This window comes from Notothenia coriiceps, unplaced genomic scaffold (genome assembly GCF_000735185.1).
Source record: "Notothenia coriiceps isolate Sejong01 unplaced genomic scaffold, NC01 NC01_scaffold00009245, whole genome shotgun sequence".
In the NCBI taxonomy this organism is placed as follows: Eukaryota; Metazoa; Chordata; class Actinopteri; order Perciformes; family Nototheniidae; genus Notothenia; species Notothenia coriiceps.
The window spans coordinates 848019-875095 of record NW_011341946.1 but is presented as its reverse complement, the minus strand read 5'-3'; the positions used below and the strand labels follow the sequence as shown (position 1 = coordinate 875095).

General features: G+C 40.8%; 3 protein-coding genes across 3 annotated transcripts in view; 1 reads left to right on the top strand and 2 right to left on the bottom strand.

Annotated features, from left to right (window-relative positions):
- The first annotated feature begins 243 nt into the window (after positions 1 to 243).
- LOC104945183 (solute carrier family 2, facilitated glucose transporter member 1) overlaps positions 244 to 27077 on the top strand; it is a 653665-nt gene continuing 626831 nt past the window's right edge. The window contains exons 1-2 of the mRNA XM_010770813.1: positions 244 to 626; positions 11826 to 11921. Of these exons, the coding sequence (XP_010769115.1) occupies positions 612 to 626; positions 11826 to 11921 (111 nt within the window). The 5' untranslated portion in view covers positions 244 to 611. The remainder of the gene's footprint in view (positions 627 to 11825; positions 11922 to 27077) is intronic.
- On the bottom strand, positions 18804 to 20111 carry LOC104945167 (transcription factor HES-5-like). The gene is made up of 2 exons (XM_010770789.1): positions 20006 to 20111; positions 18804 to 19894 (listed from the first exon to the last, which is right to left on the bottom strand). Exons 1-2 carry the CDS (start codon positions 20066 to 20068, stop codon positions 19481 to 19483), a joined length of 477 nt encoding a protein of 158 aa, XP_010769091.1. The 5' UTR covers positions 20069 to 20111; the 3' UTR covers positions 18804 to 19480.
- Positions 25285 to 27077, bottom strand: part of ubr4 (ubiquitin protein ligase E3 component n-recognin 4) — a 64827-nt gene continuing 63034 nt past the window's right edge. Inside the window, 2 exon segments of the mRNA XM_010770817.1 lie at positions 25285 to 26255; positions 26707 to 26869. Coding sequence (XP_010769119.1) covers positions 26191 to 26255; positions 26707 to 26869 — 228 coding nt within the window. The 3' untranslated portion in view covers positions 25285 to 26190.

The following is a 27077-nucleotide window of genomic DNA, read 5'->3' as shown; positions in this document are numbered from 1 at the left end:
TTTAGCTGATAATACTGTAGTTATTCTTATGGTTTGAATGCAGGACTTTCATTTCTAGCTGCGTATTTTTTGTATCTCTGCTTTTATTTAGGTAAGGGATCTGAATACTCCCTCCCATGGCTGGCAGGCTTGGTGTGTGTCTAATGGGAAAGCCTCTCATTGGCTCCTTAGGAGGATGGGCCTGTATCGGGCACATCCCACTAAACATTGCGTCAGCTATAATATATGAAGCGTAACTGGTCTCTGCCTCCAGAGATCTGTTGCCGGACAAGGCGGTATTTCTTCGGCTGCCCTAACACCAACATCCTGGAAGACTTTACTCATGTGAAATGGTGAGATAGAGCTGAAGGACCCGCGACACAAACTGCACTACGCGGGAGAAACTCAAGCTGGTGCCCGGCTTTTTACAGAGAACCCCACACAAAAGACTTGACCCATTTCTCTTTAAAGAACACTCAACCGAACTTTGTGATTTCAACTGAGAAAAATAGCCTTCAACATTACAAATTTCTGAGCAAAACCCACCGGAAGACGCCGAGGACGTCCCTCCATCGCCTTCAACTTTAACAAAAGACAAATAATACGAAGAATATCTCCCACTCATCGCAGCCATGGACTCAGGAAAGGTAATAACACACTGTGACTCAGTTCACTTCATGTAGCTTTAACATTGAAATCCAGTCAAACCGGTTCCATGTGTGTTTTTTTCTTAGCTTTGAGCTGTCAATGTTACCAAAGGGACCCATGAGTTCAGTGAGTTCACTATATTTTAACCCATTGAGGCACTTCCACGTGTGCCACCACCGAGAGACACAAAGCAGCTAATGTTTATGTCATGTATTACGTCGTTCTGTATCCTTCTGTATCAACTAAAGGCGTGTTTGCGTATATAAAAGTAGGCAATTTTATTTTGGGCGCTTTTATGTTCTTTACTATACACTAAAGTAGACCAGTTCATCTCTGCACCCAAAAACAACCTTAAGTCGCTTTATCTTAAATAATGTTCCTTTTTATTTTTGCATCTAAAAATCAACAGTTTGTGAGCTTTGTTATATTTTCCTTTACGTCATAACTAAGGATGATTTTCTTGTCTCGCGTGTTTCCTGCGTAGTGTTGGTGTGATGAAGTATTATGTCACTTAGGGAAAAAAGGTCACAAGTTTACAAGAGCTATTTATACCCACGAGTAGGGATGTGTATCATTTGGATTTTATCGATACCAACACCGATAGGCTACTGCTTATCGATACCGGTATTTTTCGATACTCTTATCGATACTTTTCAATAATTTGGTGCTCAAAATTATAGACATGATCACAAGATGTGAAGATTAAACAACAGTCATTTTATTGTAATGTATTTGTATTTAATGTAACTTTTTCAATGTCATACCAAGCGCAGGTATGAGTGTGTTTGACAGTGCGTCTCTGGAAGGGGGGCGGTAATTAGGCAATAGTATGTCCATGTAAACATGACTATTATTCAGTTAAAACGAGACGCTGCGTGCGCACCTCCTAAACCGGAAGCTCCGGTGTTCGAGTTTAACTGGTTTTTTGAATTAACTGGTTTATAAACTGTGATCCGCCCAGGTGAAACTGATACGACTTCTGTGGCTATCTACCAGCGATCATGTTTAATATTAAAGACTAAACACACATGTATCCCTATATAAAAACGGTATACTGCAGAACTTATCCAGATAAGATGAGACTGTTAACTCGTTTTGCAAAGATTGCAGCAGACATGTCATTGCTGCATGTGCAGGGATATTTAGACTTTAAAATGCTGCTTTGTCATTAATTTTGGTCTCGGCAAACAATATTAGGAATCCTCTATTCCAACATAATATTCAGTCTGCATCGACATGAACATAACAAAAAACTTCATGCTGGACTCAAACCCGAGTCCCAACAGCGAAAATCACTCGAGCCCTACGCATTATGATTGAGCTACGGATTAATACGACAAGTTAGATCACCACAGACCAGATTCTTACATTAACATTGTTAAAAAGTTCCAGAAAAATGCAACCCGACCATCATTTATAATGTAAGCGAATTGATGTACACTTTAAGCCATATAATATAAAATATAAATATTATAGTAGCCTAGGCATTTGCTTATAGGTAAATAGTATACTGACTGAGATCTGTATCAAGCCTCATTAAGACCCACCGAGATCAGATATCCTACTTTATCAGCCTGCCCTACATTATGTTGTGATAAGTGTTAATTTTACATATAAATGTATTCTAGTGCACACATAAAGTTCCAATATGCAAATCAGGCCATGTGTTTCGTTATGTAGTACTAGGTATAATCATCACCGACAGATGGAAAGACAACAATAACAAGGAATTAATATTAATATTACCAAGTTACACAGGAATAGATAAAAAAAATATAAGAACAATTAAAAAGCATACATGTTAAGATAGAAACGATGCTCACATGCAGTGTAAAAATTATGAATATATGTGTTTGTAGTTCTCAACGTATGTGAGTATCCTCGTCATTGGTATGTGTCGCTGTATCGATGCATAACGAAAGTTAACCAAGTAAACAGTCACATCTTATCTGGATAAGTGCTGCAAAGTTATACGGGATACACGTGTTTGTAGTCTTTCATATTAAACATGATCACTGGTAGATAGCCACAGAAGTCGGATCACAGTTTCGCCTGAGCGGATCACAGCTTACCACAGCTGAAGACTTCACGCTGCTTTCAAATTGTGAGTAAACAACGTGCGCTTCACTTGGAGGCTGTCTGAAGGTGTACACAGGTCTCAGATGGACTTGGTATCACATTAAGAACGATATTCAGTAATAAGTCTGGCAACAATAGCTGGTTTAAATGATTTATTCGAGCTCGCAATGTTTTGAATAGACATCCCCAGTCACCTCGTTTGTCTTTTTGTAGTCCTCGGTGTACGCGTCCGGATATCACCATGGTAACTAACCACAACCTCACACACTGTTACTGAATGTGCATCAAAGTTTTCCTATGGAGCCAAATATACCAAAAGATGTATGTACACGACAGAAGAAGCGATCGAAATTAAAAACACACAAACATAATATGTAGTTCTTAAGCAATACATCAAGCATCCTTTTATTACTTGATCAATCAATCAATCAATCAATCAATCACTAAGCTAATCCAAACCTAGTATCAGCTGTACACCGTGATGCAGTTATTCAGAAAGTAAACATGATTTATCTCGTGTTTGTTAACACTGTCTTTGTTCTTGTAGTCCCAGTTACAAAAACACACACACAGACACTCTGCACAGTGAAATATACTAAAAACGTCCCCCTTCTTTGATGTAAGACAAGTCTAATGCAGTGGGGCAGCCCAGACTGACATTGTGGTCAGAACGTGTTTCTGTAGCTGTCGCCAAAGAGCAAACTTTGCCTGTTCAGACCTTTCAGCTGGTCGGAGTCTGTTGAGGACGTGATGGGAACGGTCCTCTCCGTTCCCAGTTTCCACTGTGACACCGACACAACAGATTTCCACAGAGAGTGAGACTTGGCCGAGGGAATAAGCGGTTGCCAACCCTGGGGTGTTGAAGCCAAGTTGTCCCTCTCTTTCCCAGGCTCGTTGCTTCACTCCCTCTGTTGTGGCTTCCAGAATGGTTGAGCTGTTCTTTTGCAAGGCTGTAGTGAAAAAGCAGTTTAGCACAGGCTAATTAACATCTCGTGGACAGGATTTTCATACCTGGCTGGTACTTAGTGTTGTGCCTTGTTATGTGTGGCATACACGTACATGGAAACTTTGACTCAAGTTGGTAAAAAAGCATTGTGTAGGAAGTGTCGGTTTAATTTCCGTCAAAGTGGCCCAGGTGCAGTGTAAAACGCTGTGGTATAAAAAATACAAACATGCTGTGTCTGTCACCGGTGGTTTCAGTAAGATGTCATGCCATTGATGTAACGTAGGCCATGTTATAAACTGTGCATTTGAACACTGTAGATATTTAAATGATCACAACTTAATATTTATATGTTAAATGTAAAATGTGCAAGAATAAACCCATCTTATTTAGGAGTGGATACAAATTGTGGGGCGGATACCAAATTGTATTTTGTTACTTTAGTTAAAGTTGCGAGATAGGCCGTTTGGTATTAGCAGAGGTTGGCGCCCCCCATGCCCTTTTTAGTTTTAAGTATTTTTGTCTTGCTTTTCAATCTAACTATTTGAGTGCAGCTTTGTTCCAATTCTTACGCAATTGCCTGCTTCGCCATGTAGTCATGCAATGCTAATGACCTCACATTGTTGGCCAAATAAGAGCTTTATTTTCAACAACAGTAAGCTCAAGTCAGTCTTCTTGTTTTCTTAGACAAAAAATGGATATTCTAATTGGGGACAAGCATACAGTTGACCTGCTGTGTTTGAAGGAAACAGCCACTAAACATTTTTTTCTCAGACAGACTTGACCGTGCAGGTATTTTGATTGGGAGTCAAGCCTCACATTGTACAGACCTAATTGCACAAGCTTAATTCCTCTCCATCTTGCGCCTTTTAGCCGTGTGCCAACTCTTGCCTTCTTAAGACAGTCCAGTAGATTTACTTTTGTCTGCATGACTTGCTCCCTTCAGTATGTCTTATAGTGTAACTGTCAGCCATGTTCTAATAAGGCTTAATGAGGCTCTGCTGCAAAGTTTTGATCAAGAGTTCTAGGAAGGTTTTAATTTAGATGAAAGACCGATTACATTTTATTCACTTTGCTGAGAAACTGGATAATTTTCTGCACACTGTACTGATCACTGTTCACAGAGAGAAAATGGTTGTATACAATAGTTAATTCACCGCCTATCTGTGTCTCTCTGGAATATTGACTTCTTCTTATTAATGTGCTACAGAATAAACCAACTTGTATTGATACAACAAACCATCAAAAATCCATATAAGCCGTCTCTTGTCTCTATGACATAAATCTAATATAAAATAGTACATTTGTTTATATGAGCCACACTAGCATTTGTGAAAACATTCTTATCAGATCTCACTGTGACGGGCTGGAGCTTCACTGGCCCTGACGGATAAGGCTTTAAAACAGTATGTGCAGCGCATACAGATAAAAAAGCGCCATTCAAAAATAAAGAAGAAATTCTGCAGGTCAAGTATGCAGTTTTACACGGTTTAAATAAAGGTTAATAATAAATAGGAGTTCCAGGATACTAAGACAATCCCATGGCACATATTCAAGTCTGTGTCATGTTGCATACTTGTTTGATATGCTAGGCGATTTTCATAGGCAAATGTGCCCATCCCTTTTACATTACATGTCACTTGTTAGATGCTTTTATCCAAAGCGACTAACATACTCAATACTGTGGGCAATCCCTACAGGAGCAATTTGGGGTGAAGTGTCTTTCCCAGGGACACAACGACATGCTGACTGCAGTGGGGTTTGAACCTGTGACCCCCTGATTTTAACATCAACGCACAACCCACTGCACCACACACCTCCCTTTTTAAATTATTTAATGATACATCATGTTTTCTGCCCATTTATTTAGTGATTTCAACATCACACAAGGAGTCTGTGTACACACATTATACACACACAAGAGCAATGACAATAACAGGACAGAGGACACTGGTTTTCACAAAACACCTAGGAAAGTAACTTGTTTAATATAAAGTGTTTCAAAGTATACAAACATTTGCCTGAAAAATAGCATTTTAGGCCTAGAAAAACTTAGTTGTAAATTACTCATTGTATCACAGCTTTAAATGCATCGACATCAGTGTCAAACAGTCTATGCCAATTAGGTTTAAAGATACATCCATCTACATTAAAGTACTGCTAATAGATGTTTGGAAACGGACCCCACTGCCCAAGCATGAGGAGGCTTTAGGGCTGAACAGAGCTGAGGAGTGGAGGCGAGGACAGCGCTCCTTAGGTTTCCCACAGCTGTGTAACCTGAGACTGTGGAGGTGACACACACAGGGGGACGTGACAGCATCAGCGTAGGCCATCACAAAGAATCCAGCTCACTCTGGCATGGAGGAAGTGAGCTGAGCCAAATTACTGCTTCTGCTTTAAAACACCGCTCAATTCTAAGTAAAACCCTTGTTAAAGATAGACGTGAAGACTAACTTACAAAAAGGTAAAAGGAAATCCGGAGGAAAAAGTTTGACTATTTGTTTCCGGTTGGCTTCAAAAGAAGAAGTAAAGAAAAGTCAAAAAGTAAATAAATAAATGATTGTAATTGTTTTTTATTTGACTTTACGTTGGTTGTTTTCAACTTGTATAACTCAAATACAAATATACAAAAATAATAATTCATTATTTAGTCATTATTTTTGTAATAGTAACAAACTAAAGCAAGCCCTCAGCATAACCCTTTTAACAATCAGTATTTCAAGATGTATTTATCTTTTGCCACTGTATCACCACCGTAGATAAAATAGAGAAAACTAGCTCTCCCTCAACCAAGGCTGGACAAGGACCAAAGATTGCTTTTGTATGTGTACTAAAGTAGCATATTTAATGCAGCACTTTGTTATAATGTAATATGTTAACATTGATGTACTGGTACATTTACTCAAATTAAAGATCTTTAAAGTTATATGTAAGTTGCCTACTTCAGTTTTGATTATTGTTCGCAGCACGCTTCCTTTTTTGTTGTGGTAAAATCTAACATTTCCTTGAAAGAAGTGTTTAACCACTATCGTTTTGTTTTTGAAGAATTTATCACACCTCTCTGTCAGAGCTTACTATCGCATTGGTGGTAAAAGGCTTGGTTTAAGCATAATCAGTTAAACAATGGTCTATATTAGCTGTCATAGTTGCACATATCCTTATCTAGATGAATCTTCTACTTAATGTCCTCGTCATATTTTACTGTCATTAATCCAATATAATAATTTGTATGAGTTATTTAGAAAGGCTTGGCCTGGTCGATTGTGAGCTGGTGTGTATACAGTAAATGTTTGCACAGATCTTACATTTCCATCCTGCTGATTTCCAGGTGATAGAGTGCTTTATTATTTTTGCTCTCTTTCACTCCTGTTTACTGCAGGCAGTGTTTACCCAATAAGAGCAGATAGAGGCAGCGGTGCCTAGCAACCAGAGCTGCCATCAACAGTGTTAATGACTAGACAGAAAGGTTCCTCGCTGCAGGCCAACACCACTTTTTACTTGTCACATGCAAATAGGGCAGATTTGCATGGATGTTGTTCAGCTCTATGGTGCATTTAGATACAGCTTAGGCATGGAAGAAGAAAATAGTTATTACATTCATAAGTCTCATGAACTCAACGTGTCAGATGATTAAGTCTGACAAAGGACCATAAGACCCCCCCACAGGACACATTCCCAATGCGATTATGGACTTTCCCTTGTTATAGTCACTATTATATAAACCCCAAATCTTTAGAATGAAGACTGAAAATATCCGCAAATCTCTGTAAACCCCGTTAATTACAAGGCATTAATCACCCCTTTTTATTTTTCAATATGGCTTGTACTGATATTAAAAGTGATACTGACATGCTTTGTTTATATTGTATTTTAATAAAACAGGCTTTTTATAAATAATCCTCCTGTTGGGAAATATTTTGAGACTTCAGCAATCCTTATTTTGCCTTTTTTATGTCAAAATACCATCCTTCTAAGAAAGTGAAATCCTATTCCTGTAATCAGCTTTAAGTATGCATGTGGATTAGTGTGGTATGCAATGTAATGCCAGGCTTTTGAGACTAATTATCCATCATGTGCAAGTAAACCAATGCAGGAACTTCATTTAAAAAATGTAAACAACACAGAGCTGCAGCTGATTCAAACATGCGAAAAAGGTAGCGAGCTGAAGAACAATCACCGGCGTTTGATCAAGGCTATTATCATGAAATAGTTGTTTTGGGTGTGACTTCATTGTTCCACTGGTGAGGAAGTCATGTTTTATTCTTCAGTTTCTGTACACAAAGAATTATATCCAACTCACCTACTTTCCTTTAAGATGGGAGCAGGGAATGTTTGCCTGAAGAAAGTCCCAAAACATTGGGATTTGTGTATTTTGAGTGAACACATTGGCCTATACAAACAGTATGTATTGACTGAGGCCAGGCAGAGGGACGTCTCTACGAAATATGGGTTAAAGGTAAAGATGTCACTGAGGGGTGGGATTAAACAAGCCTTCAGTGGACATTTTCTTCCAAATGGACGGACAGAATGTCTCTTGTATTTATGCAGCAAAAACTTGTTACTGTTTCTCGCTCGTTCTCTGATCAGCAGTGGCTTTACAGAATGTCGTCAGATCGGGTTGGTTTCCTCGTTGGCAACAAGACTCTTTGAATAGCCCGGCCCAAAAGGCTGAAAAAGGGTGTGTGTATGTGTGTTTTTGCTCATAATACAGTTCCTGTCATAGCCTTGATTACACTGTTAACAAGGGTTCCTATTGGTTCTGCAGTGAAGGCGAGTCTTTATTGAAGTCACGGTTCACTTTTTTTTCTTTTTTTCATAGCTCTCGATCCTCTTCATCATGCAGGAAATAAATACTTGTCCCCACAGAAAATGTGTTGACTCTTTGTCCCCATGCTGCCTCTGTCACCAGGCTTACTGCTGCTCTGTGTTATATTACAGAGGAGAATGCACAATAACTTCAAATAATTTCTGGGGATTGTCCTTTTAAACCTGGTGGGGTCGGTTCTTCTGGTTTGAGAGCTTACAGTTAATGAAAATGTAACCAGAGAATTAGCCTTAAGGTTAGAGACCGAGTCTTAAGGAAGGAATCCACTGTCTCCACTTCGAGCGATAGAATTACTAACAAAGAACTGCTAACAGAGCACTTATATACTAATAAAGAACTGGCTTATCTATAGCCAGTTGAGTAGGACTTGAAATGTTTGGCTCTATGAAACCTGATGTACTTATATGATTCTGTTTTCTTCAAGGTTGTATCTTCCTGGTCGAATGTACTTATTGTAAGTCGCTTTGGATAAAAGCGTCAGCTAAATGCAATGTAATGTAATGTACATGACCTGCCCCAGCCCCAAAGAGGAAACAGATTAAGTTAGATGCTAGCTGGTATACACAGTGGAGCATTTAGCAGCTTAAGAGTATCCCTCAGGAGTCGGTGCACCAAAACAGTAAACAGAGTTAACATGGACTCACATTAAGGTGGGCAGAAAACACAAGTACAAGTTCATTCTAATGTTGTTTTTAAAAAACTGGATGTTAAAATGAGTGTGGCAACTCAAGTCTTTCCATATCAATTGTGAAGGTGATAATGTCAGTGATATGGTCCACGCTTGTTTCTGCTGTTATCCAGTGGGTAAATGTTTATATTTAGTATTTAAAAATGATTATATAGTATAAAGTATTGTGGTATAGATCAACATCCGGCAAGAAGATTATGCTTATTTGGTTTTGTTGGTTTTTTGTTTGTTGGATTAGTTGTTTTCTGAGAAAAAACACTGGCCAATTTTCATGAAACTTATGGCGCATTTCCACTGCAGCGCGTAGCATGGTTTAAGCGTGCCGTGCCAAACCCAGCCCGTTATTTGTTGCGTTTCCACTAGGGGTAGTTCCGGCTAATGGATACTATTTCACAGTTTTTCTGGCTCTCCAAAATCCAGGTTCTTTCCGGGGCTAATATACTAAACTAGTGAGAGAATCGCTGGCAAGGGGGCTACAACTACAACAAGATGAACATATTTTACCGTGATTTAATTGTAATACACGTTTCAAAATGATGCCGAAGTAACAACATACTGATACCGGATAGTAAAAACCATGAATCAATGCTTTGACAAGTCTGCAGACAGACGGCAGGCGAAAAACCTTTTTAAAATGCGTGTTTTCTGAATGGAGATTGGCTAAGCTAACGCAGTGTATGCTCCGACCGTCCACACTCACAACAACGGCCTATACAGACATAAATAAACCAGCGACTGTATTCACCATGACACAGACAGTCTGTGGTTTGTACCTGTTTAACTTTTATCTAGTTTCTGAACAGATATGAGGAGCTGTGACCTCTGAGTGCTAACAGCTAATGGCTGTGTTGGTTTTCTGTGGTTCGCATTGAAGATGACCTCAAGGCTCCGCCTACACCACGTTACTATAGTTACTACCCCAGTTCCTAAACTGTAATGGAAACGCAGCATAAAGTGAGCCTGGCCTACCAAGGCCTAACTATACCGTACTGAGCCGTGCGAGGCCCTGCAGTGGAAATGTGCCATTAGTGTAAGGTGTAGCATTTTTCAAGGAAAAAACAGTTATATTTTAGATTTTTTATATGTGGAAATGGACTTTGCATAGGTTTTTCTCATTTTGTGCTGTGATCTAACGTCTTTGTGGGTCAGAGGTACTCGTGGTGTCATTGGGCTGTGTCCATTTTCTTTCTGGTCTATAACCCCAATAACAGGTTTGACCCTTTGCAACAGCATGATTTGTGTCCTGACATTGTGTTATATGAAGATGTTTTATTTCTTCTTGTTTGTCTGCACATGATAAAGCGAGATTACGTCTACTCTTGTGAAGGTCGGCTCTTCTGTTGGCGAAACATAAGGAACCTATCTGGTGTGAATCATTGTGGAAATTGATTTGGTGTGAATCACAAGTGTAAACTTTAATCATCCACACATGATAACTGATGGTGTGGTGATAAAAGTTGGAAAACGTATTTATATTGATCTAGATTTTAATCTGATCTAATGTGCACTTTTCGAGAGATAATTACACATTTGTGACATACGTGTGTAATCATTGTTACTGTTTTCATAACGTTTTCAAAAAGTTCTCCTTTTGAATAATTCCGTTATACAGTTAGTAGAAGGAGAAGTGATAGCAGGTCTGAGTAAACACCGAAAAAGGTAAATTGTTCCTGGAGGCTGTTTTTTCTTTGTCTGTCTGAGAGAAGGAAGTAGACAGCAACATATTCTTGGTTTATTAACTTTGTGGTATGAGGACAATCTCTTCTAATCTACCAGGCTCTACTCTCAAGCAGCAAATGAATTCTGTAATAACAGGAGCAGGATCACAGACAATAACATGCTAACTGGGTCCAACCTGGACTTCTTCCAATAAGCAGGTTTATATCTGGATAACCCTGCGGGACCCCACTCAGAGACCAGACTAGAGTTTTTCTCAGCCCAAGCTCGCCCACAACTCTGTAAACATGCCTCAGAGAACAGGTGCCTGTCTGATTGTTGGCTGAATACATTTCTTCATCTCTTTAGGTATCATAATACATCTTTTGTGGCCAGTCCAATTTGACCATGTTGTTTAAAACGGACAAACATCTTCAAGATATTTCAGGGCTTTTTTTAATTTTGATTGTACTTGTTTGCTTGCTTAGCTGACCAAGATGAACATTTTGTTAAGTCAGATATTTTCAGCCCACCTGAAGCCCAACCACACTTCAAAATAAGTGCAATACAGCAAGATAGTGAACACTTTGTTCCCAAAATAAATTGGCATTAACTTAATGTTTTCGACTGATGCAAGTTTCTAGATACGTCCATCGTATTATAGGAAATATGAACCAACACAAAGTCAAACTATTTGCACTCCTTGGACAAATAATTCATTTGTCAGGAGGTGTGTGGCGCAGTGGGTTGTGCGTTGATGTTCGAATCAGGGGGTCACAGGTTCAAACCCCACTGCAGTCAGCATGTCGTTGTGTCCCTGGGCAAGACACTTCACCCCAAAGTGCTCCTGTGGGGATTGCCCACAGTATTGAGTATGTAAGTCGCTTTGGATAAAAGCGTCTAACAAGTGACATGTTATTTAATTTGCTAACTGGGTAAAAAGTTGAATAACTGGTTAAGCTGGTCTGTCCTCTAACAAGTCTTTCTATTGTCTCTCAATCTTATAGCGAGTAACGCTCCCGCTGCTGATGGCTGTTGGAACAGCTGTGCTGGGATCACTGCAATTTGGCTACAACACCGGTGTCATCAACGCCCCTCAGAAGGTGAGCTAAGTGTCTGCAAGCATGATGTTCAAATAGTGTCTCCAAGAAGGTTTTACAGTGTATTTCAGCGTACAAATGTTACTGAGTTTTTAGTTTATGTATTGAGGATGCACCACTCCCAACTTTTCAGTCACACTATTGACACATGGACTTTGGGCATTGGCTGATACCAAGTCAAGTTCTGATGCATCTCAAAGTGTTTAAGGTGCCCTATTATGCTGTTGTGGTTTTCCCTCTCCTGTAGTGTGTTCTTTATTTATTTTTGGGCATGCAAAGTGTCTGCAAAGGCTAAAATTCACCCCTGAGAGATTCTCTCCCCTACACAATTCCCCCCCCCCCCCTGCCTGAAACGCCTCCATTGGACTCCATTGTTTACTTCCGTGACATAGTGACTCACTCTTTGGCTTCTATTGGCTAGCGCCCCACACATTGTACGTGAGAGGCCAATGGGCGGGACATCTATAAAATAGACAAATATATATACATTTATTAAATTGTTATCTATTAAAACAATTGTAATATGTGTGGCTGTCAAATACGCAGGATATTTATCATTAGTACAGTAGATCCTTCTTCCTGATTATCCAGCCAGTGCTAGTTGTTCACTCACTTGTTGAATTGAAAACAGAAGGATGGAAAGTAGAGGGGGGAGGGGTGGGTTAATGGGTGAGATGATAATAGCTTTATTCAGGCCTATCAGGTCTAAGGACAGTTATATTAACAGACCTTTGAGTGGTTCTCGCTAAAAGAGTGTGTCCATGCCCAAAATCAGACCTCTGCTGAACCGCAACAGTCTTGAAAAAAGCTAGACAAGGAAACTCAGAGGAAATTAAATGAAGAAGAGAAGACAGTCACACAAAATCACTAAATCCATTGTAGGTTTTATTAGCACAGAGGTGCACCAAAGACACTCATTTCCTGGAGAATGTCAGTACTACAATGAGAGTAAATACCTCCGTCTGGTTGGTTTGCGTTGGTCTGAACACGCCCCTCGGCTACACAGCTGTCTGTGCACAGTTCACAGGTGTGTCACCACACAGCCCAGAGCTCAGTCTGTCCTTTTCTTTTAACCTTTAACATTTCAGTCCTCAGTGTGCTGTCAAATTGATCTAGAGATCTCACTGCGACGACAGCCTGATTCTCATCTGCTCGTCCACTGTCATTACACTGACAAAAACATGGATGTGAAGGCCGCTTTGTTAATAAGGGCAGCTTTGATTAGTTGTCCCTAAAAAGTGGGGAAACATAGGATAGTTCACTCACTGTTTTTCATTTCTCCTTCAGTCATAAAGAGCACAAGAAGTGGGCAGCACATGGTTAAAAGCGGATTTAAGGCATTGAGACATCTGTGCAAAAAAATTTGCAATCATTGAAGTGTGTGCAAACAATGAAACTCAATACCAGAAAGTCCTTTTGTAAACTTTGTGCATACAACAGTGCCCTTTGTGTTAGACAGCAACTAACTATCATAACATGTGGATACAATATGGATACATCTGCTAATATGCTTTTAGACTAATCAATGCACTTGGGTTCTTCTGTCTCTTTTTGTCTGAGACCAAAATCAGACCAAAACTCTGAGATATTTAGTTAAATAAAGCAGATGAAAGCTAAAAAACATCACATTTCATGAACTTGGACCACGGATTGTTTGGTATTTTTGCACAAATAAAGTTTAAATTATGAATCGATTCTCAGAATAGAGGACCAATTTCTGCAGTGTCTTCATGCAGCTCAGCCCAGGAGCCTTGTGAGTTGCAGGGTGAGGGGCTGCAGATTGAGAGGGAGGCGGTGAATATGTGGACTGTTAAACAATGGGCTAGTCTCAACGTGCCCTCTTGGCTGTTCATCCCCTTTCCCAATACTCAGCCTGGGTCGCACGTACGCACGCACGCACGCACACACACACAAAATCACACACACACACACACAGACAAAATCACACACACAAAATCACTCACACACACACACACACAAAATCACACGCAGGAAAATAGTTACCCAACACAGGCTCCTAATCCTTCATTAGTTAATAACCCCTTAATAAGATATAACTCCACAAATAGAAGTTTTATATAGCAACATCACTTGAGATAATCACCAGCACCTCTCCCCTGTGTGCTCCAGTGTTTGATAACGGCTGCAGGGATGCTGCTGATGTGACGCAGGTCAGGCTGTGTGATTAGATAGGCTAATCTGTGGCTCCCTCCTCCTGCTGCATGCCGCAAAACCGATAATATCCTTGTTTGGGAATTTATAGATTTATTTTGTTAGCGCTTTTACAGGTGCTCAAAGTCGCTTTACAAAGATAGTGAAAAGAAAAGAAAAGAACAACAAATAAATACAGTTAAAGTCAAATTTAAAATCAAGCAATACAAAAACAATCACACATTAAAAGCCAGATTGAAGAGGTGAGTTTTTGTGAGTGTTTTGAAGCTGGTGAGGTCGGTGCAGTCTCTGATGGGTTGTGGGAGTGAGTTCCAGAGGGTGGGGGCAGCGACGGAGAAGGCTCTGTCCCCCCAGGTCCGGTGACTGATGCGGGTGGGGATGGATAGGAGGTTGGCTTCTGATGATCGGAGGCAGCGGGAAGGGGTGTGGTGGTGTAGCAGGTCTGTGAGGTAGGGGGGGGAGCCTGGTTGTTGAGGGCTTTGTGNCTTGTGCGTGTTGTAGTCGCTGCTGACAGAGGGCCCGGCTGAAGCTGGCCTTGCCTCAGGAAATCACAGTCATCTCCAGGGGATGTCTGCCTTTCTCCAGCTTTGGAGTTGGGCTCATGCTGCTTGGAACTCCTTCTCCAGGATGGCCTTGAGCCTTGGCTCGGATGCAATGTAGTGTTGGATGCGATCTCTGCGCCATTTTCTCCACAAACGGGTTTTCTTAACTCAAGGAAAAGAAGACAGAAAGATAAGTTTCATGTTTCCAATAATAAACAATCAAAAATGTTTAATGATATACATGAGTTTTAAAAAAGGCATTTTCAATCCAATCCGAGTTTCTCACTTTAATTTGTTGTCTTTTCTCAGAGATCCTTAATCTGATGAATAGAGGAGTAGTTGGTGGAGCAGGGAGCCATGTCTGTGCAGGTGAAGGTCGCTGCTTCTTCTGGAGTGCAGTGTGAGCTGTGATGTCCCAGGAGGGGCTGCTCCTCATTTTATACTGAGGGATTAGCATAACAAAGCCATGTGGCTGAGGCAGGGCTGGGGTTCCCACACTCTGACCAGTGGGACTCCCAGCACAACAATGGAGGACATGTCAATAACTCAGAGAGCATTTATCTGTGTGGGGCATGTTTCCCAAGATAAGCAACAGGTAATTAACATGTTATCATAGCGTGCATCTGAGAATGAATCATGAATTCAAGGGACAAATATTTTTTTTAGAGGTAAAATAAGGGGAATTGATACACACCAAAGTGAGCATCTTCAAAGGGGGGGGGGTTACTGCAATTAGGAGCAAATGCTTCACTCAATAAAACAATATAAACTGAAGGCTTTCATTTTACTCCCAAATATATTGCAGACAGGAGTGTTTTGACACATCTAAATCTTGTTTTCGGGAGAGCATTTGATTATTTGGCCATAGGTTCCCTGCATTTAGTCTAAATACTGTTTAAATGAGGGACATTAACTGAAAGAGGAAGGGAAGGAGTAGGTAAAGAGGTAATTAAAGTTAAACTGGCTTGAGGGGAAACATTTCATTACCCACCTGTTGCTTTTACAATCACGCGCTGCAGTTCACAGTTCACAGTTCACATTTTCTCTTGAACGCGGGAGTTTCCCACGGGAATAATGTGTGAAGAAACTGCAATAATGTGAGGAGACGCTGATCAAAGGCTGCCGCTGGCTCGTGCACCAGGTGTGAAGGCAGGCGAGGGGCGCATGTAATGGCCGGCGCGAGTCGAAGATCGCGTGTTGTCGTGTTGCAGTTAGGGGCTCGTGTCGTGTGCACAGCATGACTTTTTAAGTTTGTAAGTATCACTTCACTTCCTTATTAAGAAAACATGGACGGGGTGTATTTTAGCAATGTTGCATCTGAGTTCTTTTGAAATTGAGGTTTCCTCCCAAAAAGTAACTATAAATCACACTAAGAAAGAAAGAAAGAAAGAAAGATAAATAGAAAGAATTAAAGACATGATAAACCTTATAAATGAAGCCTTTCATGAGGAGACCTATACATTTGCTGAAAACAAAACTTGAATATGATTCTACATTAGGCTACTTTACCAAAATATAGGTTAGCCTATACTCCAGGGTGGCCTAAAGCATATGTGACTGTTATTTCAAGTTATTTCGAGTTTATACACTTATATTTTGACAATTACAACAAACATTTCTAAAAGTAGGATTTCAAACGTTGTGTTTGATGAGAGAGGGTTTTTCGGAACCTGTATACTGCATGTTCAATTACAAGTGTTGAAACAAATCATAATTATGATATTGTTGTTTTGAGTCACATATTAGTCACTGCCGAACAACTATAGGCAAACTTTCCTCATAAGCTCTTGCCTAATGTCCCCTGAGGGTCTGCAGACCCTGTTATATATGAACTGTGTCAAATTAGTGTCAAGTTAATGGCATTATGAGCAAGCTGGCAGTGTGCCTCTGAGGGCCTCCATCACTGCTGGCCCCAGATGTGAGGCCGCCTTGTGGGTGCAGTGTGAGTAGTCCTGTCGGCACAGTTTCCCACCAGTCCCCAACATCAGGGTAAATGAGCTACAAAAGCAGCGCCGCTCCTCAATGCTCCACTGGGAATGTTAATTGATCTTTTGTTGCAGGACAAACAGAAACTCTGTGTCTCGGTCCATCTGGGAAAAATCAAGTCAACTGTCTTCACTGCCTGGCACAGAACAGTCTGTCTGCCTGTAATCTGTGTTGATTCTTTTAATTCAAGCCCATTTGTAATGCTGAAACAAGTACTCAGAGTTGTATTAAGTCAAAGTAGAAATGCCACAACAGAAAGACTACTCTGTTCTGAAAAAGAAGGTTTTTCAGAGTGATTTGAAACACTGTGTTTGAGGGAAAACAAACTAACCCAAATTTGAAAAACAAAATAATACAATTGCAAATATTTGAATGAGGAACAAGAATCTTGTAATCATACAACAGCACTTTAGTTAATGAACACTGTACATCTTCACTTCATGTGCCCTTCTGAGCAGGTTGGGGACCTGTTGATTTTGTTGGTGTCACATTGGGGCTTGTTCTTCTTCTTCATTTGCATGATCAGGTCAATCAATCAATCAATGTTTATTTATAAAGCCCATTATCAAAACAGGATCGAGGCCAGGATCGAGGTTGTGTCAGAATGTATTTAATTAAGCATATATACTAGTAATAGGACGTTACTAGTATTTCTTCCAGCATGTCTGTAGCTATCTTGTCATATTTGCAGCAGAAATTAAAAGCATAAAAATGGCCAATCTCTCATGACACGTCAATGTTTGGTGTTATTTTCCTCTCCTCTCGATTGATTTCTTTGTATACATGTTTGTCTGAATTTGTGCCTCTTCTCAGAGTTAGTGTGCACTACACGGCTGCTGGGGGTCTTTGTCTACAAGTGTGTGTGAAGACGAGTTCCCCTCCCACCAACAGCCTGAGAGCTCTGAATTCCTGCCATAAAGTCTCGACCAATACTCAGACCTGCGGCGGCGCAGAGAGGCTTCCCGTCAGCCATCTCTCTGTGAGTGTGATATCTCCCGTTTCCCACACTCTGTGCCTATTCACTGGCCCCGAGACAGGAACAAAAGAAGTGTGTCTTGTTACACATCACATTAGCTACGGTGTTTGATCTCCTGTTGAAGGGGGAGGGGAGGCAGCTTCAGCCAGACCATCTGGCCTGGCCAACTAGACCCTGAGAAAGTCCCAGGCATGCCACATTCTCCACAACTTCTGCACACACAAATAGTTGTGAAAGACTTTTGTGGCACTTCAGACATAATTCAAGCACTAGACAGCATGCCACGACCACCACAACAGAAGTGGGGCATGTGAGGGGGGGCTCCCTCCACGCCCCAGTTTTTTCCATTGGTTTAACACCTGTGCATCAGTAAGGTCAGATAAAATGACACTTTAATAATCCCATGGGAAATATGGGGAGTAAGATTAAAAGTAATTTAAAACTTTCCCTATACAGGTGTTAAATACCATCGATCTGACAGGGAGTGCTGATGTTAGAGCCTGTTTGATGAAACGTGGTCAAGTGCTTATGTTAATTCATGCTTAGTGCGCCTTCTGAAATAAATGAACATAAACTTATAGGATGGAAGCAAATCAGGTCATTCAAATATATTCACTAAAAATGAATAATCACTCAATCATGTCAGACCCTATTATCTTATGTAAGACTTTCAATTTCGTTTAAATGTGCATTTTATCAAGATCTGTAAGATTTAACAGTTGATTTTGATTTGGTTCCACAATAAATACTTGAAATTGTCATTTAAGAAGACATACAAAGCAAATTGTTTCAACGGTTAATATATGAACACTGACGTACAGTATAGGGCCTGATGGCAACTTAATGCTAAAGTTAAAATAAACTATGATGATTAGCTGACAAAGTTGCACACTATTATTATTATTATCTAAGAATACTGCTACAGGAACCAGACCTTGATGTATATGCTGTTGTTCCCTTGAGCAAGGCACATAAGAGATGCTGCTGTTAAACTCTGACTTCAAATAAACACTACATGCTTTCAAAGAATTCATTAATGATTCATTCTGACTTTCAAGGCTCAATGTCAGCAGCACACAAAAGTTTTATGTAGGACATGTTTGTAAATGTTGTCCTCTTTACAGTTTGATTTTTTAAGAGAAAGCGAAGGCCACAACAATTGTTTATATTTAGAAAAACTTCATGTGAAGTTTTCAATTTATTTTGCAAGTTCACAATAATACTTCAATGAAGCAATTAAACTGATTCTTTTAGTAAAAAGATTGATGTCAACATAACATGCCTTTTATAAAAGGTATTCACATGAAGATGAAAAAACATCTATCAGGAACAGTTCAAACACTCCTTCACACATTGGCCAAATGATGGTTACACATAGTCATAATCAAGTAATCATAAAAAGATTTACAATAAAAGTGGATCCATGGGATCCATTTATGGGATGTCGTTGATTCACCAAAACAAGCTGATGAAAATGATCAGTCAATGATACTCAGTATCACAGATAGACAGCATGTAAACACATTCATCAAACAGTGTCTCAGACAATAAGACTTTCAACCCAATGTGGGTTTTACAACAAGATCATTCAGTGACGTTTGCAAAACAAACAAACAAAAGTACTGTTTCCCCATGGAGACATTTAACACAATCGCAGATTAATAAGCGCTTTAAATAAATAAAGTGCATAATGTGTATACACATGGTGTATATGTTCAGTCTTTCCAAAGGAGTACCGGCACATTGTGCCCACTTCGCCTCAACACTAAACAACATTGAAACTCCTGCCAGAGCAGAAGGGATCAGACTTCAGTGAGTCTTTAACTTTCTGTCCATGACGTTCACAGACGTAGATCTCTGAGGGTGGAAGTGATGCTGCCTCCATCCTACCAGGGCCTCCACAGGGCACTGCTGGCCTGGCTCACACCCTTGGAGCTGACCTGATGGAGCGGGGAGCCAGGAGGGGAGAGGCTGCGGGGGCTGGACCCTTGCAGGCCCTGGAAGTGGCTGAGCAGCCGCTGGTGGGCCTGGGTCTGCACCTCGCAGTGGGACAGGAAGCTGACGGCCTCCTGCATGCAGCGGGAGTACCCGTCGCCGGCCGGCACCATGCCAGAGGACTTGCTGGCTCTTTGCTTCTGCCAGACTCTCAGATAAGCCACGGCCATCTCCAAGATGTCTGCCTTCTCCTGCTTTGAGTCGGGATGCTGCCGGACGAACTCCGGGCCCAGCAGGGACTTCAGCTGCTCGATGCTGGTGTTGATGCGGTCTCTGCGCAGCTTCTCTACCATTGGCTTTCTCAGCTGAAGAAAGAAGAAGAAAAAACATTTAGAATACAGAATACAACTTTTTGTTGATATCATATGAAAACTATTCAACAATAAGGTTATGTGAATTTGCAGAAATCAATGTACCTTATGAGCAGGAGCAATGTGTTCCTTAGTGTAGCTTGCTTGTCCAAAAACAGTGGGTGCCATAGTTGTAGAGTAAGAGCGTTTCCTGCTCGCTGTGAACAGTCAGTTGAGTCTGAACTGCCTTCTCCTCTGGCTCAGCCCTGTATTTATACTCCCAAATCTACATATGAATGTGTGGGTCTTGGGCTTGTTGGAGTTTCTCACAGTCCCTCGGCCAATGAGAGCGCTGGGAAGGGCTTTGAGCAACGCAGGGCTGCCACATGCTCAATGAAGTGTTTATAGCCGTGGGGACAATGAGTGTGTCTCCGGGGAGCAGGTGGAGGAATAGACTGAGAGAGAAAAGAGCCCGGGGTGGGGCGGGGGGAAGTGGGGGGGTAGCTGAGAGACTGACCCAGTGCTTGTGTTGATATGGGAAAGTGGTGACCCCAGAGGGAAGCACGCCGCTGGCTCATGTCATCTCAACCGCCACGTAATTGAGCACAAAGTGCCTCCGCCACCAGGCACACGTGGGAGCTACCGAGGGCCAAGCATTAGAAAAGGCCAACTTGCAGCCACTTCCACCGGATTGACACGGCAGACTTTCTCGTGGAGCTGTGCAACAGTTGAGATGTCTTAGAGATGGAAAGAAAAAGTGACTCTCTGTAGGTTTTGTGACTCAAATAAAATGTACTTGATGAGGAAAAGAACCACATGTGGACTCTTACATTCATATTTCTGTTTGACCCACATACAGTTTCCATTATTTATTGGTTCTTTAATATGATACAGTTTTTTTAAATGTTCTTTTCTTTTGGGTTTTGTGTGGGCAAGGTAGCGTCAGGTGAATTTTAGAGATCCTAATTATTCAAATGTAAATACTTATCACAGTTTAATGACCAACCTTCTGGTTGAACTGTAAATTATACAATTGTAAATAACATCTTTTGATGGTTATCTTTCACCATAATTTGTAATTTCTCTTTTATATCTCTGCATCTTGATCTTAATTTGGTCGTGCTTTGGAGGCCTTACTGTTAAGCTTTCTGTTGTTATATTACCTTTTGCCCTGTTTTTTTTTTCATCTGTCAAAGCACTTTGCAAACTCTGCTTTTAAAGTGTCACTGAAACAAATCAATACTTACACTGGATATTTTTGCTTGAGTAAAGGACTCAAAAGAGGCTGGCATGCTTTTGAAGTTCAGTCTGTCCACTTCAATTTGACCGTTGGTGAGATGATTTGACTCGCGGGAGAAGAAGAGTGCTTCAACCATAAACATCCTAACAGCCTCCACACTCCCAGCACATGTTCACACATCAGGCAAACCCTCACATACTCTTACCACAGACAGCCCCTCATTCCCTTTCTCTCCCCACACACACACACACAGCTGGCTGACCTGCCTGCCGCTGGCCACGTCTCAGTCACACGCTCCCTTCCTGCCTGTGTGGAACGTGGGAGCCGCTGTGGTCCCAGGCTTCCCACACTTCAGTGTTAATGACACTGAGGCCGGCTGCACAAAGGAAGTGTGCCCCATCGAACAAAGATTGAGTGACCAACCCACTCCCACCCACCCTCCCTTCACTCACTCACTCACTCACTCACTCACTCACTCNAGACACACAACACTCTCTCTCTCTCTCCCTCCCTCACTCACAACATGACACACACACACTTCTCTCTCATAGCACACACGACACACACACACACACACACACACACACACCACACACACCACCACACACACACACACACACAGCAACACACACACTTTTGGCTCTCTTTACACACACCACCAACAACAGACCACACACGACACAAAAACACACACACACCACACTCACACACATAACACACACATCACACACACACACCACACACACACACACACAACAAACTTTCTCACACACACAACACAACCACACAACACAACACACACAACACACACACACACACAAACACACACACGCACGCAGCACACATACACACACACACACACACAACACACACCCACACACCACACGCTCTCACACACACAAACCACACGCATCTCTCTCTCCTCACTCACTCACTCCCTTCACTCACTCACTCACTCACTCACTCACTCACTCACTCACTCACTCACTCACTCACTCACTCACTCACTCACTCACTCACACACACACACACACACACACACACACACACACACACACACACACACACACACACACACACACACACACACACACACACACACACACACAGTTCTGTCGGCAGGGCTTCCAGGCACACCATCTGGACGGATCGTATGCTATTGTCAGCCAATCAAGCATGGGAGACGCTCACCGTGAGAATTGGAGAGGATGAAATAGAGACAGAAAGTTCAAAAGAAGAATAGGGAGTGTGTGTGAAACTTGTGGATAGTTTGAGGAAGTTTATTTTACAGTATGGGCTTACAAATGTAAACTTGTCTGAGCAAAGAAAAGTTATAAAAAGTAGAATATAGGTGAAAAAACACATATTAAGGATTAAAATATTAGCCTAAGGAAAAAAGATTAGAATAATTTGAAACTGTGATAATTTTTGTATTATTCGGATTTAGGAAAGACATGCATTTTTGAACATTCCATCCAATTTTTGACCAAAAATGGAAGTTGTCAGTCTGTCATACAGAACATCTCTCTCCACCAGTTTGTTGAATGGGCGAACTTCTCCTCCATGTAGGACGACCTCGGGCTGACATTTTCCTCCATGTTCCCACCACATATCACTCCCAGTCGACACAATGACAAGGATATATCCATCGCTGTGGAGCATCAGCTGAGTGACAACAGGACAACGAAGGGCCCCTCCCACCTGTTTGTTTGGATTTGGGCCATTGTACCCCATGAATTCAACTAATTCATTCACATCCTATTGTCATAACACTGCTTTGTGATTGGCCAAACAGTGTGAGAACCAGCATCACATTAAATCGATGGGAAAGTTGGTATGAGTATAAAAAGGAACGAGGTCGTGGTGGGAATAATCATAACTCTGAACGCTCCCGACTGACTGGACACTATCTGATATTCACCATGAGGGACCAGCACACAACGTAAGCTCAGATCCACAGAACTCATCTGAAGAAGAAGTTCATTTGATGCATTTGTTTCCTTTATCTCACTCAAGGTCACGCTGAGGTCATGGGGATGATTTTCTTAGTTTGGATGTGTTACCGTGGGATGATGCAGGAATTTAATTGACCAAGAACTTTCAATCAATATTGAATGAAAGACTAAGCTATGAGGCAGATGATCAAAGTTATCTATTGAAGGAACAGTTCATCACCAATTTAGCACTGACCCATATTGTAAATGTGTTTTTATTTAAACAGTTTTTAAGATTTTTGTCTGAGAGTTTTGCCTCCATACAAGAGTATGGAGAACAACAGTTTTTTATATTTTCAAACTTTTTAAAGTATTAATACACTCATTTGGAAAAGACTATTGCAGTTGAAAATGATATTGTTTTTAGTCTGGGAGCCCCGCAAAGGAGAAGACAGCTTGTGTTTGTTTCACTATTGGGAAGGGAGATTTTCTTGAATTTCGTAAACAAACACTATGTATCCAGCATTAACTTGATGTTTCTCCTTTTAATCTTCAGCCTGTGTAAGATGATGGTTTTGGAGAGGAACTGCACGGACCGAGCGGTGAGGCTTCGCTCAGCCCTGGAGAACCAGCTCAACTCTGGGGTCTCCAGCGCTGACGTTTGGGACAAGACGCTCTCTTTCTTCACGGTGAAGAAGGCCTTGATCTTCCAAAACGGCTACAGCAAATCCTCCAGAGAGGCCCTGCGGCTTTTCCCCTCACCTGCCGAGGACGTGGCCCCCCTCTGCTGCCAGTGAGAATAACTAGACATGAATACGAGATGCAATGAGATGTGGGAGTGTGTTTATGTGCGTCTTCAAAGTGCTGAGAAGAAGGGGGTCCAAATGGAAAGTATTTTTCAGACGGAAAGAGGACTTTGAATCCAAATCTTGTTTGGTATTTTCACTCCACAGTTCTGTCACTGTTCTGTCCACGTGTTGTTAGTGGAAAAGATGTGAGATGTATGCCATAAACACAAGTTACTGGTCCACAAAGAGACCATAAATTGTGCATCCTTTGCCTTAACTGCTCCTTAAGACTCACTAATAGACCATGTTGAAGAGGTTTTGTTAAACTAAAGCCATAATCCTTTGTATAAAGGGGAAATGTGTATGCCAATGCATACTTTGTTTTGTAAATGTTTTTACATTGTGTTGAGTGATGTTATATTAAATTGTGTTGCTGCAAGCCATTATGGACATGTGCAATATCTGCTTTCATATGCAAGTTAAAAAATAAATTGATATTGTTTTCTTAACTTTTGCTGTTAGAGTTGAAAATACATAAACTCTGATTGTGTTCAGCTTACGTGCATACTATATCAGAGCTTATTTGGTTTACAGGTTGGAAATAGGGAGTTACCGATTCATGTCTTAATGCGTATCGCCCTCTAGTGGCCGTTTTAAAATCAATTCATGACAGATATATTTTTGAAGAAATGTTTTAATCTTTATATATACAGTCTATGGTTTTAATGCTATTATTAAACCCTAAAATAATTAACGGCAGTAGATGTTTAATTAAATATAATTCAAAAAAACTGAATAAACTAGTAATTACCCACTTGCCCAAATCTGCGTGCATCTTGACGGGACATTTGTTATCCTGACTTTGCCAACATCTGTGAAACGACCAATCCTAACTTCAACCAGCTGCCAAAGTTTCTTAAATCGAGGCTTATAATCTCAACACGACCGTCTTACACTGGCTTTTTTCAAAGCAGAATCTTTTTACAAGGTAAGAAAAGCTCAGTTGTTGCCAAACATTATCGATTCTCTTTTCTATTCAAATGTCCCATCAAGGCAGCATAATTAAACTGACATGTCATCCGTGTTAAAAGTCCTTTGTGTGCAGTTTTACTGTAGAACGTTTGTGTGAACAGAAGAGGCTACCCTGGGTCTTATTTGTAATTATTATGGCTTTATTAAGCATAATCTAAATTCAGAAAGCAGACATTCAGCATCAGTTGAACATTGTAGCAGCGGGAAAATGAACAGTAAAGTGGGGGAAGTCCACACCATGCATTCAGCTCTCAGGTACAGGAGGCCGTCTGCAAGATGAACATCGATCGCAGAGGATCAACCTTTGTTTTCCAGAAATCTGTTTTTGGGATTGACACAGGAGTTTTGGCCCGAGCAATGAAGAAACTGCTGAGGAAGAAGTCCGACAGAACAATTAGTCAAAGAAAAGTGTTTAAGGATATAATGTAGGTCTGTTTTATTATTCATTTAGACAGGTGTCATCGACCGTTGCAACAGATGGAATCTTTCACAAGTCCAAAATTCACTTTGTCACAAAGGCATAGCTTTATGGAAAAAAAACACTTTCGTCGTTCTTTTCATTTGACTTCTGAGGTTGATAAAAGAAACCTTACACACACACACACACACACACACTAAATCAAACAACCTTTTCTGTCCATCACTCATATTCCAGTTTGAACCTACATGAAGAACAAACAACAAGAGCCCCGAAGAAAAGGACAGGTTAGCTTAGCAACCATGAGACACTGAAACCGTCTGTCATTTTAAAAAGCCTGACCAAAAACAAACTTAAACCGAACAAAGAAAAAGTAAAACATGATAAAATCAAATGCAACTCTTAACACGTGGTGGGTCGAATCCCAAACTCTTTTTAGTTACCTTAACCATTCACCCAAACATTAGGGGAGGAGGGGGAGGGGTTTGAAAGCCAAAATAATGTCCACCCTAAAACAGAATTCACAAGTGATTTGCAATAACGTTAATGGAAAAGCGTCCCCGATCTCTTGTTTCAACCTTTTCATAATTGTTAGCTTAGCATTCTGAATCAGAGGGGGAACGGGTAAATTCTGTTTAAGTGTTACCCTTTAATAGCATTGTGTTTTTGTGTTGAACGTTACAGAGATGTTTCAAAGTGGATGATTCTTAGACTACGCATAGTTTCTGCTTAAAGTGAATTTGAAGATGTCTTATGGGGGAGGGAAAGGTGAGTAGGAGGGAAAAGTGTGTACTCTGTGTGTGTCCTCAGCAAAAGAGAAACTCTTTTTTTTTTTGTTGGTAGGTGTTCCAACTTTATTTGCAGGGTTGTTTTGGAGGGGTGTGGGTTGAGGTTGGCCTTCAGGGCAAAGAGTTCAACAAATCCTGCAGGAAGAGGTCCGGGTCTGGGATTTCAGAGAGAAGACCTGGAGGAGAGAAGGACCTTTCGTAATCACATTCACAAAATAATAATAAATAAATAATGAAATGTAACTTAAAATACTTTACCATACATTATGTGAAGGAACACATTTGTTTGGTCAAATTTAGGATATGCAACTTTTTTTTTAAACATTCCTCCAAGAGAATAAAAAACTATGGTGAATAAAGTAATCCAGAATAAAAGGTAAAATAAATATATATCAACATAGTGATAGTCTTTCCTTTCCAACAGGATCATTCATATATAAAAAAAAATATCGGCTCCATTATTCACTTTTGAAGATAATTGTTAGGGATTTTGATCCAGAACCACAAAATATTCTTATGCTGTCCAATCAGAGACCATCCCAGGAGAGTAATGTACAGAATCATCTCTGAAGCTTTAAATGTTGATGAAGGCAGTTGTTTAGTTATCAGGTGTGTTTGTATACTGACCTACAACATCACAGAACTCTGACAAGGACTCAGCGGGCATGAGTTCGTCCTGGAAGGCCCTCAGCACGCGCTCCGAGGCCTCGTAGATGGGCATGTCGTTGTGACGGACATACTCTGCCAGCGAGAAGGACCAGCCCCCCTCTGTGTTACTGGTGGGAACTTTCTGTAAGCCAAAGAGGAGGAAGAGAAATGAAGTGAAGGCCAGGGAGAGGAATCACTGCAGGTCAAGTCTACAGTGGAAATAAAGCAGTTATCATATATAATCCCAGTAGGACTGATTGAAGAAAAAAGGTCTTGACTAACTTCAAAGGTTTCGTGTCAACAGTAAAGTTAGCCGTTACTATTTGCAACTTTACGGAGATATCAAAGAC

What these genes read in the sequence shown, in the direction of transcription:
- LOC104945167 (XM_010770789.1), bottom strand. Translation starts at nt 20,068, where the DNA reads ATGGCACCCACTGTTTTTGGACAAGCAAGCTACACTAAGGAACACATT. An exon ending in ACATTGCTCCTGCTCATAAG is followed by an intron (nt 19,895 to 20,005) that starts GTACATTGATTT and finishes TTCTTTCTTCAG; the next exon opens with CTGAGAAAGCCAATGGTAGA.